We start from the raw sequence: 14,225 nt of genomic DNA on the forward strand, positions 1-14,225 counted from the left end.
TTTCCAGGTCTGTTGTCTTTCTGGTAAGGTACTTGACATTCTTTTCAATTGTTTCATTTTTCTGGTTTTGCTTGACTACCTCTTGGTTTCTCCTTGAGTCATTCATTTCTACTTGTTCCAGTCTAATTTTCAATGATGTATTTTCTTCACTCACTTTTTTTATATCTCTTTGTAATTGTCCAATTGAGTTTTTATGTTCTATGGAATTTTTTTCCATTTTATCCATTTTATTTTTTAGAGAGCTGATTTCTTTTTCCAGCTCACTAATCCTGTTTTCCTTGGAGTTGTTTACCTTTTCCAGCTCACTAATCCTGTTTTCCTTGGAGTTGTTTATCTTTTCCAGCTCACTAATCTTGTTTCTCAATGATTTGATTTCTTTATCCACTCTGTCTTTGAATGCATGGGATGACTTCTCCAGGTTCTCTTGCCAAGCTTCCCTTTCCTTTTCCCATTTCTCTTCCAGCTCTCTTGTGAGAGCCTTTTTGATTTCCTCTATGAGGTTCTTTTGTATTAAGGAGCAGCTTATATCCCTCCCAGGGGATACATCTGGGGACAGTCTGTTCCTAGTCTCCTCAGCATTTGAAGTCTGCTCCCTCTCCACACAGAAGCTGTCAATGGTTAGAGCCCTTTTGAGTTTTTTGTTCATTTTGTCGGAGTAATAATCAAAGAAAACAAACTGACAAGAGAAACAATTGGTCTGTTTTGCGGGGGATGGGGCTGGATGGTATTAATGGGCTTCCTCTACAGACTGGGGGTAGGGCAGCAGAGAGCCATTAACAGAACAGCAATGACTGTACTGAGTCTGCACCCTTAGGCTCCGAGAATGCATAGAGTCAGTCCAGGTGGGGGTTGGGGGTGGCCGGGCTCTGAGAGACACTGGCTTTCTGGGGTTTTAATCTTCACCTCTGGTGTTTACACCCTCTCCGTTGCTCCTGGCTTGCTGCCAAGACAGAGCATCCACACTGTGGCAAAAGTCCTTTCACAGAAAAGGCAGAGATCACACCCCTCCCCCTCTGGTCTGAGCTGTGTGAGCTGCCTGTCTTGCTCTGGCTGCCTGCCCTCAGTCTGCGCCCAGTCTGATTGACCCTCCCCCAAGCAAACACAGACCTTTTCTGGCGACTTTCAAGGATGTCTTCTCTTGGTGATTATTTGTGGATTTCTTTCTGGGTCAAGCATTAAGTCAGAGGCTTGTCATGAAGTAAGTTCTGAGAGAAAACGAGGAGCTCAAGCAGCTGTCTGCCTCCACACCGCCATCGTGGCCGGAAGTCTGAATTGTATATCTTAATTATGCAATCATCAGTACCATGGACATTGTATAATAAAAATTTCTAATTAAGAATTAGATAGTAGGGCACAGGTTCCAAGATGTCCAACCGAGTGGTCTGCCGGGAAGCCAGTCATGCCAGGAGCTGGTACACAGCCTCAGGTCCTCAACTGAATGCACAATTAGAAGGTTGGCTTTCAGAAGTACAGTCCACAAAAAGACCTGCTAGAGCCATTATTGCCCCCCATGCAGGATATACTTACTGTGGGTCTTGTGCTGCTCATGCTTACAAACAAGTGGATCCAACCATTACCGGAAGAATATTCATCCTTGGGCCTTCTCAACATGTGCCCCTGTCTCGATGTGCACTTTCCAGTGTGGATATATATAGAACACCTCTGTATGATCTTCGTATTGATCAAAAGATTTATGGAGTGCTATGGAAGACAAGAATGTTTGAGCGCATGTCTTTGCAAACAGATGAAGATGAACACAGTATTGAAATGCATTTGCCTTATACTGCTAAAGCCATGGAAAGCCATAAGGATGAGTTTACCATTATTCCTGTATTGGTTGGAGCTCTGAGTGAGTCAAAAGAACAGGAATTCGGAAAACTCTTCAGTAAATATCTAGCGGATCCTAGTAATCTCTTTGTGGTTTCTTCTGATTTCTGCCATTGGGGTCAAAGTTTCCGTTACAGTTACTATGATGAATCACAGGGGGAGATTTATAGATCCATTGAACATCTAGATAAAATGGGCATGAGTATTATAGAACAGCTAGATCCTGTATCTTTTAGCAATTACTTGAAGAAATACCATAATACAATATGTGGAAGACATCCTATTGGGGTATTACTAAATGCTATCACAGAGCTCCAGAAGAATGAAATGAATATGAGCTTTTCATTTTTGAATTATGCCCAGTCAAGCCAGTGTAGAAACTGGCAAGACAGTTCAGTGAGTTATGCAGCTGGAGCACTTACAGTCCACTGAAACTCTGAATACTCAGGGATACCACCTGCACATACTCATTCTCTAAATGAGGTCCCAGCCTAACCCTTACAAAGATACAGTTCGTGGTCTTTAGGGATACTGAAACCTCAAAATTAATAGAACTTTCTTCTCTTCTTTTCTAGTAGGTGTAGTCCTTCTTTAATTTCAACTCATTTTAAAATGCTTTCTTGTTTAGGACAATGGAAGGAAGGAAGACTGGTATCAAAAAATTTTATGATTTAAAAAAGTGATGATGGATGTAAAGTCATGGTGGCAAATGGTCCTTCAAATAAAACCTGTAAAGCATTTACCATATTCTAAATTTGCACTCTTTGCAGACCTGTGCACATATATTCAACTTTCAGAATAGTTTTGCAAATTGTAAACAAACAAAAAAGGGTGGAAGCTTTTTAATAATGAAAATTGCATTTATAAACAATCTTTATTAGAATATAATAAATCTCCAGTATAGTCAACTACTACCCGTGTTGTACAACAAATACCTTCTATTTTAGTTGCTAATAAAGGGCTACACAACTCAAAAAAAAAAAAAAAAAAAAAAAAAAAAGAATTAGGTAGTATGGAGAACTGCAGAGTATCTAAAAAGTATAATGCAAATCATGCCTAAGGCAGTTTAATTTGGTTACTGGGTGTAGACTGAAATGGAAAAAAGAGGGAGATCCATCTCTTCCATTGGAATTTCCTTTCTTCCAATCTTCTTTATGATGGTTGAGATATCCGGGAGTAATGGAATAAGGACTGGACTAAGTTTCAAAAGAAGGATAGAATTTTATTCCTTCAACCATTATTACTTTCTGAAAACAAACAAGTCACAACTCCTCTGAGCCTCCAAATCCTCAACTGTAAATTTGACATACCAATAATACTTAAAAGATTAGAACATTTAGAGAATGAAAAGTCTTTTACAAACTTTAAAATCCTTTACAAATGATGGCAGTTATTATAGCTCACTGTTGACAATTTCAATTCAATTCTACAATAATTCAAAAGTTGTCATTTTCATGTGCAAAATACTGTAGTAGGTTTCAGAATACAAAACCAAAAATGAAACAGTATCTACATTCAAAAAGCTTACATTTTACAAGGGAGATAACTATGACTTACAAAGAGGAGTAAATGTGAAGCATCAGCAAAGTAATTCCTCTATAAATGTTATTTAATGTTATACCAGCCAAAGAATTTCTTAAAGTGTTCAATTGCACTCTGTTTCTGTACTAAGCAGAAAACATAGTTCATAGTGTCCCTGAATACACTTAAAAGTAGAATTATAATTAATTGAAAAGTTTGTTGCAAATGTGATTAGCTCATTTAAGATAAATACTTCAAATAAGAAGAATCAAAACTATCTACATTGTAACTTCTAAAATATTAGAGCTAAAAAATATCTCAACAATCTCATAGTTTAATTTTATATATGAGGAATTTCACACAGAATAAGTGATTGTTCAAAATCATACAACTATCAAATTTCAAAGACAAAACTAAATGTTACTCCTTTCTGAATTCCTCATATGGGATTCTAAATTGAAGCATGTTACTGACTTTATGAGTAGATAACATGAATAAAATGGGATTTTAATACAGAATTAACTAAGCAAAGGGTTGCATAATTTCTGTTAGCCTAAATAAACTCAAACTACCAAAAAAGTTGAATTCAGAATTTCATTACTGTTTGTTCATTTTAAGGCATAAATAGTTTCTGGATAAATGTATAAATTTGGCTGTTGCCCAAGCTATGTTAATCAACTTCAGCCCCAGAATCCTCTACCATTTGCCCAGTAAAACAAAAGAATGATAACCATTAATTGCAAGATATTTCTCCACATATGAAGTATGGATGATTATCTCTCTATGGCAGGACTCAAACAACTATCACAGTGATCCAAATTCACAAAATTTTTGGACAAGTTGGCCAATTTCATGATAACAGATCTTGGAACACAGTTTCTAAGGAATTTCTCTGTATCTCATTCTGCAGGAAATGTTTTCTCTTCTAGAAATGTTAACTACTATTTCCTAAATAATCTTTCTTATTTTTTTCTTCCCACCTCCCAAAAACTGCCTCACTCTCCTTGATTGCTCAACCTTCTTTCTATTTGTTCTCTTTTATGTACACTTCCATTCTTTTATAATTATTTGTGTATGTCTTGTCTAGATAAACCATAAGCTTCTAGAGAACAAGGGCTTTGTTGTGGAATATCTTTTTATTCCCAGCACCTAGTATAATGTATTTACTCTTATAGATGCATTTAAAAATATTTGCTGACCATTCGTTTTCCCATCAGGAAAACTACTAAAAGAGCATGTTGCCTTGATGATGAAATGTCCAGTTTTTTTTAAAAGGAATAACATAGATTAAAAAAAATAAACAAAACAACTTACAACTTATTACTACCATTCATCTAAGAAAAACTTACATTACAAGAGGGGGAAAGAATGGCATCCTCTTTCTGCTTTTTTCACTCTATTCTTATTTTGAATGCAAAGCAAATAAACACTTCAGGATGGCAGAAAGATGTGAGACTTGCTTTAAAAGTAGATCATGCACTGCATCCCAGACCATCACCAGTCCCTTTGCCTTGCCATTGGACTTCAATGATTCTGGAAAAGAGAAGAAGGCTGATGACTTTGAATAACTCTGCTTTACTTGAATACAGTTCACAGGCAAGTCAAAACATCATCCTGTTGTCATTGGGTCTCTTTGAAAATGAAAATGAAAGACAAAAAAACAATAGTAAATGCGTGTGTGTATATATATATATATATATATATATATATATATATATATGCATATATATATGTGTGTGTGTGTGTGTTTGTGTGTGTGTGCATGTATCTATATGAATTATACATATGTGCACATATTTGTGTCTGTATGTAATAGTTCCTTTGGATTTCATTTGCCTGCCAATCTTGTGAGTCAGATAATATTATAAAATAATATAAACATATGTGTATGACTGTGTATATGTACTTACATATAAACATATCTCTCTTTTTGTGGAAATAAGCTGAAAGAGATAAAGAAATTTGTACAAAGTAAATGTCTAAGGGAGGATTTGAACACAAATCTTCCTGACTTTAAATTTGTTCAGCACTCTATTTAACCAAACTAATTGGAAAGATTGCAATTGACTCCTGGGAATAATTTAAGGTGTTATCTTTTTCTTGATTATCTCATCTGCCCTTCTCTACACCTCTGTGGAGATTTTAATCAGCCATACCTTGTTTTGACAGATATAAAGTAGCTGCAATATATAGATCTCAAGTCCATGTTTTTCTTTTCTAATCAACTTTGGAGTTTATATTAGAAGAAAATTATTAACCTTACCACAGAGTCCTCACTTAGAAATAGTCTTACTTGGAGAGAGATTTGACTCCATGCCATAATTTACATTTTGTGTATTTCCACATAATTCCTGTCTTCTTTGTATTTGAAGAAATTCAAAAAAAGAAAAAAAGAAAAAAAAAAAGAAACAAGAGGTTTTTGTTGTTGTTGTATTTTGTTTTATTCTTCTTATTGGCAAGCTGCTGGTTCATTACAGAGAAAAGGAAAGAGGAAAAACGTAGACTAGACCTCTTTGAATTTCTTTTAGATTATAAAAAAGTCATTACAATTAGAAACTTTAGTCATGTTGGCTGGTTCAAGATGCCTGTAGAGACCTGGAGGTTCACTTTGATCTCCTCCTCTTTTGCCACAGTCAGGCAATCTTTCATTTCTTCTTTTTATTCATTGATCCTGTGTCAATAATTCTTATTATCTCATATTAAATCTTGAATGAGTTTCTAAGTTTTTAGATCTCCTTTTTCTTAGTCTGCTCTTTTTCAGGTTGTATGTTCCTCTTTAAAAATTCAGTGTTCCTCCTTCTGGATCAGACAGACATGGATACAGTCTAAAATGTTGGTAGGGCAGAAAAGGAATACACTCTCTCTGAAGTATAAATATCAAAATGTCGTTCAGTTCTTACATCTTTATTAATGTTCATGAGAGATAGTATACCACATACTAACCTAGCACTCAAGAGATTCAGGTGCAGCTTTTGGATATACTGCAGCTATTAGTATGATTTTGGACAAGTCATTCAACATTTATTTATTCCCCTCATCTATAAAATGAGGGCGTTAAAATAATTTTATAATGTCCAACTATTTTAATATTTTGTGATACAATGATCATCTTCTAATTTACCATGGAACAAGAGAATAGTTACCATGTCATATGACTGAGATAGGTTTTTTTTTTAATTTGTTATTTAAATTTAATTTTAATTCTAATATCACATATGTTTATATCAATTCTTTCTCCAAAATTTAAGTTATATGGCAATCTTTTTTAATCAAAAATGTATCTTTATTTTGGAATGATTTCCACTTTGTATTTTCAAATTCAAATTCAAACTTTTCTCATTATTTTATCATGCTGCAATTACATTGGGGTTTTTTTTTATGTAGAAAACATTACAGAATGAAAGAATGAGCAAAAATACAATTTTATTCAAATTTTTTTCATCTTTTTTCTTATACTGTTGATAACTTAAGAAAATGGGGACAAACTCTTATGCTATTATATTCCAATATCACTAATGTTAAGAACAATGTATTTCCCTAACTATGTTTTATTCCTTAAAGAAAGGAAGTAAACAGGCATATTGGACCTACATTCTCTATTCCAGGAGTTCTTAACTGTGTGTGTGTGTGTGTGTGTGTGTGTGTGTGTGTGTGAGAGAGAGAGAGAGAGAGAGACAGAGAGACAGAGAGACAGAGAGAGAGAGACAGAGACAGAGAGAGACAGAGAGAGAGCTAAAGAGAGAGAGACAGAGACAGAGACAGAGACAGAGACAGAGAGACAGAGACAGAGACAGAGAGACAGAGAGAGACAGAGACAGAGATAAAGAAAGAGAGAGAGAGAGAGAGAGAGTCTGCACAGCTTTGGAAGTGTGCTAAAGTCTTTGTGGATGCTTCTAAAATGAATAAAATAAAATAAAATACATATCAGTACAAAGAACCTCAATCTTATTCAAAAAAGTTTATTGCATCATAGGCTTATTTATAGAAAATGCCATTCATTTCCTTTTCATTTTGTAGCGGACACCAATACTTTACCAATACTTAGAATCCTCATGTCTCTACAACAAAGCCTTTTCCCTTTTTTTCAAATGCCAACAAGACTCATTAAAAAGGTTGTATATTAAATGTTAATGTACTGTAAATAAGAAACAAAAGATTGTCTTTTGAGAAGAAGCTATGATACATTGCTATCACCACTAATATTTAGCTATTATTATATAAATGAACATGTTTGTAAATAAATTTTATGATTTATAAGAATGAAAAGTTTCATAAGCTGTTAATTAAATGTTATTTCAGAACATATTGACTATTAATACAGGGTACTGCAAATATTTAATTTTCATGAGATCTTTAATGAAATGATGTTTATATGTAATACAATGTTCTATGACCAAATTATCTGGAGATGAGGATAATGTAGATCCACAATAAAATGTCTAACGTGCAATGTTAGATGTTGTACTCAATCCAGATAAACTGACACAGATTCATAATTCCAAGGACTTAATGGTAAATTGCTTTTTTTCCCCCACTAATCCATTTGGACCTTCCTTCTCTTACAGATTAGCAGCAAACCATGCAAAAAATGAAAAATTGTTAATGAGTACTGGCTTTAACATTCAATTTTCTGGAATTTTTGTACCTAAAATAACATAAAAAACACCATTATCTCTTTGTGTCAATCTTTCTTAATGAGTAATTCTAAGGTTTGCTTAACATTGTTGTTTATAGTCAGAGAAATGCAAATTAAGACAACTCTGAGATACCACTACACACACACCTGTCAGATTGTCTAGAATGACAGGGAAAGGTAATGCAGAATGTTGGAGGGAATGTGGGAAAACAGGGACACTGATACATTGTTGGTGGAACTGTGAATATATCCAGCCATTCTGGAGAGCAATTTGGAACTATGCTGAAAAAGTTATCAAACTGTGCATACCCTTTGACCCAGTAGTGTTGCTACTGGGTTTGTATCCCAAAGAGATCTTAAAGAAGGGAAAGGGACCTTCATGTGCAAGAATGTTTGTGGCAGCCCTCTTTGTGTTGGCCAGAAATGGAAGCTACGTGGATGCCCATCAATTGGAGATTGGCTGAATAAATTGTGGTATATCAATATTATGGAATATTATTGCTCTGTAAGAAATGACCAACAGGATGATTTCAGAAAGGCCTGGCGAGACTTACATGAACTGATGCTTAGTGAAATGAGCAGGACTAGGAAATTGTTGTATACTTTAACAACACTTTATGATGATTGATTCTGATGGATGTGGCCATTTTCAACAATGAGATGAACCAAATCAGTTCCAATAGAGCAGTAATGAACTGAACCAGCTACATGCAGCAAAAGAACTCTAGGAGATGATTATAAACCACTACACAGAATTTCCAATCCCTCTAATTTTGTCCACCTGCATTTTGGATTTCCTTCATTGGCTAAATGTACACTATTTTAAAGTCTGATTCTTTTTGTACAGCAAAACAATTGTTTGGTCATATATACATATATTGCATTTAATTTATACTCTAACATATTTAACATATATTGCTCAACCTGCCATCTGGGGGGTGGGGGAAAGAGGGGAAAAATTAGAACAAAAGCTTTGGCAATTGTCAATGTTTTAAATTACCCATGCCTGCATCTGGTAAATAAAAACTATTAAAATATTTAAAAAAAAACATTGTTGTTTGTTTGATTGTTCTACAGTTCAAATATCGATAGCAATCCTATAGCAACTGAGAGAAATAAAATGCTTCCTTGTTTTCAACAGCACTAAAAGTAGAGTTAAAAAAAAAAAGGAAGAAAGAAATTTAATTGAAGGCCACATGAGGGAAAAGTTATTATCTTTCATGCATGCTATATTTCAGACAAATTGAACTAATAACTGCCTTTTGATTTCGCATCTCCCTTCTTTTTCATTTACATAAGTTGTGTCTCATGTTTTGAATACCACCCTACTTCCTACTTTTCTTCAGTTTTTCTAATCTGTCATTCAACAAAGCTCAGCTCAGGTGTTATATTCATTATGTATCCCTCTCTGATGACCTCCCCTCCACTTTCAACTATTATTGTATTTTCTCTTCTCAAATTATCTTATGTTTATATAGATTATTTCCCCAAAGCAAAATGCAAATTCTTTGAATGACACTTTTATTTTATTTTTGTACCTCCAGTACCAAACACTATAGCTTATATGTCAGCATGCTTATTAAACTACATTAAATCCCAATCATTTGGAATTTCATAATAAAATATATTTATTGTTTATTTTTTAACTAGAAAATGCTCATGAAAAAATACATTACCATTATGCCTTTTGAAAACATATATTTAAACCCAATTTTATTAGTAACGTTATTATATCATGATTGTAAAGATCAAGGAGTTCACTACAGTTTTATATATAAACTTTTATTTATTCTTGATTTTTTATTGCTTAAAAATCCCTTACTAGTGTGTTAAGAAAACACATGTCATTTTATTATGTGTCTGAATCTTCAATGTCATAATAAAGCATCTGAGAGTATTTGTCTAGTCATTCTGTGAAATTTTTAATGTTCTCGTCACCAAACCAAAGATGGTCTGTCACACAATTGAAGAAAAAAGGTATAATATATGTTTTTCAAAATTAATTGTGTTCAACACATTTGGGTGACTTCTAGGGCAGAATTTAACAGATGACAATAACTAATGTTAAGTGATACAGGGTAAGAAAGCTGAGCATGAGAGGTGATATACACAATGAACACAAAAATGAAATTAAGATAACAATTAATGGCAACCAAACATTTTTGAAATTCAATGGGCAATGTCAGTACTAAAGTGTACTAAAGGTACTAAAAGTGAATTCACATGTCATTATAATCTGTTAGCAATCAATAAAATTATAAAAAGGAAAGTGATATAAACCATCTATGAGGTAGTTTTGCTACATTTTTTTTTAAAAAGGAACACAGCAGGTGTGGGGCAACCTTTTGTGAAAAATAGACTAAGATCTCAAAACAAACTGTGTCAATTAAATTTTAATTATGAATCAAGTCCTACCTCAAAAAAGAATAAAATTTAAGAGTAAAAGAGAAAAATGAAATTATTCATAATAGCTACCACTTTCCTAAGATGAAATTTACAGATGTCTTTCTGATAATGATAATGATTATATTGACCCTGTTTATAATCATTCAATTGGGTCAGGGGAAGCTAGAGTTGCTTATGGTCAAGAAACTAGTAAAAAAATATTGTTTTCACTTCTGGAGGTATGAATCATTTTGAAGGAGAATAGACTAGTAATTTGAGTGTTGTGGGTATGTGTGTTAATCAGTGAGCAGATTTGGTTTTTATATGTCTTTACCATTATTCAATAAGGATTTCACCAATATCATTCATGTTAACATTACATTAGTTAATCCAGTCTGACTTGCATCCATCCACACATATTGAGTTACCTCTAGTGGTTCTTTTTACCTCTAGGATTCAGTGCAAAGTCTTTCAATTAGTCTGTAAAGTTCTTTAGACCCTTTTCACAAGTAGACCTAACCCAACCTTTCCTATCTATACTCCTCCCCTATATATTCACTATACAATCCAATCATAATAGTCTACTTACTACTTTTTGAACAGACATCTCTGCTCTTATATCTCTACCTTTGAATTGATCATTCCCCATTCCTGAAATATTCTCCCTTTTTATCTCTGTTTCTTATTCTCTTGCACGTTTATATTGATATATCTATCTATCTATCTATAGATATATAGATATAGATAGATATAGATATATACATATATATGTATATATAATCAATTTAGACTCAAAAATGTATTAATTATATATTTAAGTGTTATCTCTATTATTATCATTTTCACCAACCCCTTTCTTAAATCTAGATAATCAACAAAACAAAAAGAAAACCCTGATTTGTAGCATTTTGCAAATTTCTGGTATATAAATACTCATACTAAAAGTTTAACTATTGACTTTTCTGAGCCTATACTACATGGCTTCAGGATACTATTGAATTCTTGGTTACCTTAAGACAATTCAGTCACCTTGTATGCAAAGTTTTACTAGTTCTAAACCAGCTATTAGAGCTTTTGCATTTAAGGTTATCTTTCATCTACTTTATATCACTTTTATATTTAAATTTATTTACATGTTTCCTACACTATTAGAATATAAGGTCCTTGAGGGTAGAGGTCTTTCCTTCCTTCTGTCCTTCCCTCTCTCCTTCCTCCTTCTTCCCGTTCCCTTCCCCCTTCCTCCCTTTCTCCCTCTTTTCCTCCCTCTCTCTTCCCTCTTCCCCCTTCCCTATTTCTTCCCTCTGTCATCCCTTCCTCTCTTCTCCTCTCCTTCCTTTTCTTTTTCCTCTCTCCCCCTTCCTTTTCTTTTCCTTCTCTCCTCCCTCTCTCTTTTTCTTCTCTCTTCCTCCCTCTCTCCTTCTCCTCTTCCTCTATCCTTCTCTCCTTGCCTCTCTCTCTTAACCTTTTCTTCTCTTTCCTCCCTCCCTCCTTCCTTTCTTTCTTTTCATTCTTTCCTCCCTCTATCCCTCCCTTCATCTCTTCCTCCCACCCCCTTCCTCCTTCCATTCTCTCCTTCATCCATCCCCTTCTATCCCTCCTTCCTTTCTCTCTTTGACTCCTTCCCTCCTTCCTTCCCTCCCTCTTTTTCCTTTGCTCCCTTCCTCTCCCTTCCCTTCTTTCTTCCTCCCTTTTTTCTCTTCTCCTCTTCCTTCTTCCTCCCTACCTCCCTCTCTCCCTTCCTTCATCTTTCTCTCCCTCCTTTCCTTTCTCCCTCTTTCCCATCTATCCTTCCTTCCTTTCTTTTTTTTTTCTCTAACACTCAGCACAAAACTCTGTTGACTGATGGCTAAGCATAAAAACATGATTCTTAAGCTTTTTATTCTTTTTTGCATAATCATCACTTTATTTTATGTCTTTATTTATTTTTAATACATATTACTTTAGGAATCATCTCAGAAGAGAAAAATCAGAGCAAAAGAGAAAAAAAAACTATGAGTAAAAAAAAAAAAACAGAAAAATGAAGTGAACATAGCATGTGTTGATTTACATTTAATCTCTATTTCTTTTTCTGGGATGCAGATGGCATTTTCTATTCAAAGTCTATTGGAATTGCTTTGGATCACTGAACCTCTGAGAAGAACCAAATATCTCATAGTTGATGACAACACATTCTTACTTTTATTGTGTACAATGTATTACTGGTTTTGCTTATTTTCACTTAGCATCAATTCATGTAAATCTTTCCAGGCTTTTCTAGAATCAACTTTTTCATCATTTTATGGAAAAATAACATTCCATTTTCTTCATATACAATGACTTATTCATCCATTCCCCAATTGATGTGCATCTACTCATTTTCCAGTTCTTTACTACCACAAAAAGAATTGCTGCAAACACTTTTGTACATGTGGATTCTTTTTCCTCCTTTATGATTTCCTTGATATATAGACCAGTAGGAGTACTGCTAAGTCAAAGAGTATGAACAGTGTTGTAGCCCTTTGGGAATAGTTCCAAATTGTTCTTATAATGGTTGGAGTATTTCACAACTCCACTAACAATGCATTAGTGTCCCAGTTTTCCCATATCTCTTCCAACATTTATTATTATCTTTTCCTGTCCTCTTAGCCAATCTGAGAGGTATGAGATTGCACCTCAGAGTTGTTTCACTTTGAATTTCTCTAATCTATAGTGATTTAGAATATTTTTCATATGTCTATAGATGGCTTTAATTTTGTCTTTTGAAATATGTGTGTTGAAATCCTTTGATCATTTCAATTGGGAAATGACTTGTATCCTTACAAATGATACAGTACTTTATATATTTTAGAAATCAGACTTTATCAGTCTGTATGAGAAACACTGGCTGTTTTATTTGCTTTAGACTTCCTCATATTATCTATCAGCTAAAATCTCCATAGAGCATGGCTTTGCTTTGAATATATTCCCCTTCCTCATTTTTCACATGGCTAATCTCCTGGATGTCATGGTATCCAGAAACTAATTAATCTACAACTATGATATCAACTCTGAAATCCATTTTTGTTCAATAACTTATATCCCTAAGGCTTTTTTCTCCCTTCTATTCAAGGAGATGAAAAGTACATATTAGCAAGTTCTTCCTAAATTTTCTACCACATTGGAGAAGTTACCAAAGAATTTTCCTTATCTCTTCTGTCTAGATGTTGTCCTAGAGTTCATGATCTCCAGATACTTATCATCTAGCAAGATAAAATTAATTCTGCAACTCACACCTCCTCATATCATTTCCAACTAAGACTATGTCATGTCCCCCTAAACTTCATGATTGCCATGAAAGTTGTCTATTCATATTCCTTTTCTTTTACGTACAGTCTTTCTCATTATATTGCGAACTCCATGAAGACAAGTAATGTTTAATGCCTTTCTTTGAATCCCCAGAGCTTAGCATAATTCCTGGCACATAGATAGTAATTAAGTGCTTATTAATTCTGCCTCTGAATATAATAAAAACAGAATGATATAGAAAAGGTTGGCATAGCCCCTGCTCAAGAACTATAAATATTTTCTTCAAATATTACATATTTTTCTAATATAACCTTATGCTTCAAACTTCATATATCAGTTTGATTTGCAAATCTGTATTTCATACATCTAATAGTATTTATTAAATTTATCTTTGTGCAGTGAGAAAATGTTGTATTGGGAAAAGCATATTGGACTTAGAGTTAGGAATTATGGGTTTTCCCCATGTCTCCAATATTTAATAGTTTTATGGCTCTGGGTAAATCATTTAATCTCTCTAAGCTTCAGTTTCCTGAGATTTTGTGAAATGGACAGAATAATATGAATGCCATTTTTCTTCCAAATTTATTATTAG

At 33.9% G+C, this 14,225-nt stretch overlaps 1 protein-coding gene and 1 non-coding gene across 3 annotated transcripts; both read left to right on the plus strand.

The window, feature by feature from the left end:
- The first annotated feature begins 1,354 nt into the window (after nt 1-1,354).
- Nucleotides 1,355-2,828, plus strand: LOC141550977 (protein MEMO1-like). Of its 2 annotated transcripts, XM_074282144.1 has the most exons (2): nt 1,381-1,800; nt 1,944-2,554. In XM_074282144.1, exons 1-2 carry the CDS (start codon nt 1,511-1,513, stop codon nt 2,257-2,259), a joined length of 606 nt encoding a protein of 201 aa, XP_074138245.1. In that variant the 5' UTR covers nt 1,381-1,510; the 3' UTR covers nt 2,260-2,554. The 2 variants fall into 2 exon arrangements, with proteins under 2 accessions (XP_074138244.1, XP_074138245.1); XM_074282143.1 differs by having other exon boundaries at nt 1,355-2,828.
- An 11,002-nt stretch (nt 2,829-13,830) lies between these two features.
- On the plus strand, nt 13,831-13,934 carry LOC141552338 (U6 spliceosomal RNA). The gene has a single exon (XR_012485138.1). It is a non-coding gene; the product is annotated as a U6 spliceosomal RNA (small nuclear RNA).
- The last annotated feature ends 291 nt before the right edge of the window (nt 13,935-14,225 follow it).

The sequence above is a fragment of the Sminthopsis crassicaudata genome, chromosome 1 (genome assembly GCF_048593235.1).
Source record: "Sminthopsis crassicaudata isolate SCR6 chromosome 1, ASM4859323v1, whole genome shotgun sequence".
NCBI classification, from domain to species: Eukaryota; Metazoa; Chordata; class Mammalia; order Dasyuromorphia; family Dasyuridae; genus Sminthopsis; species Sminthopsis crassicaudata.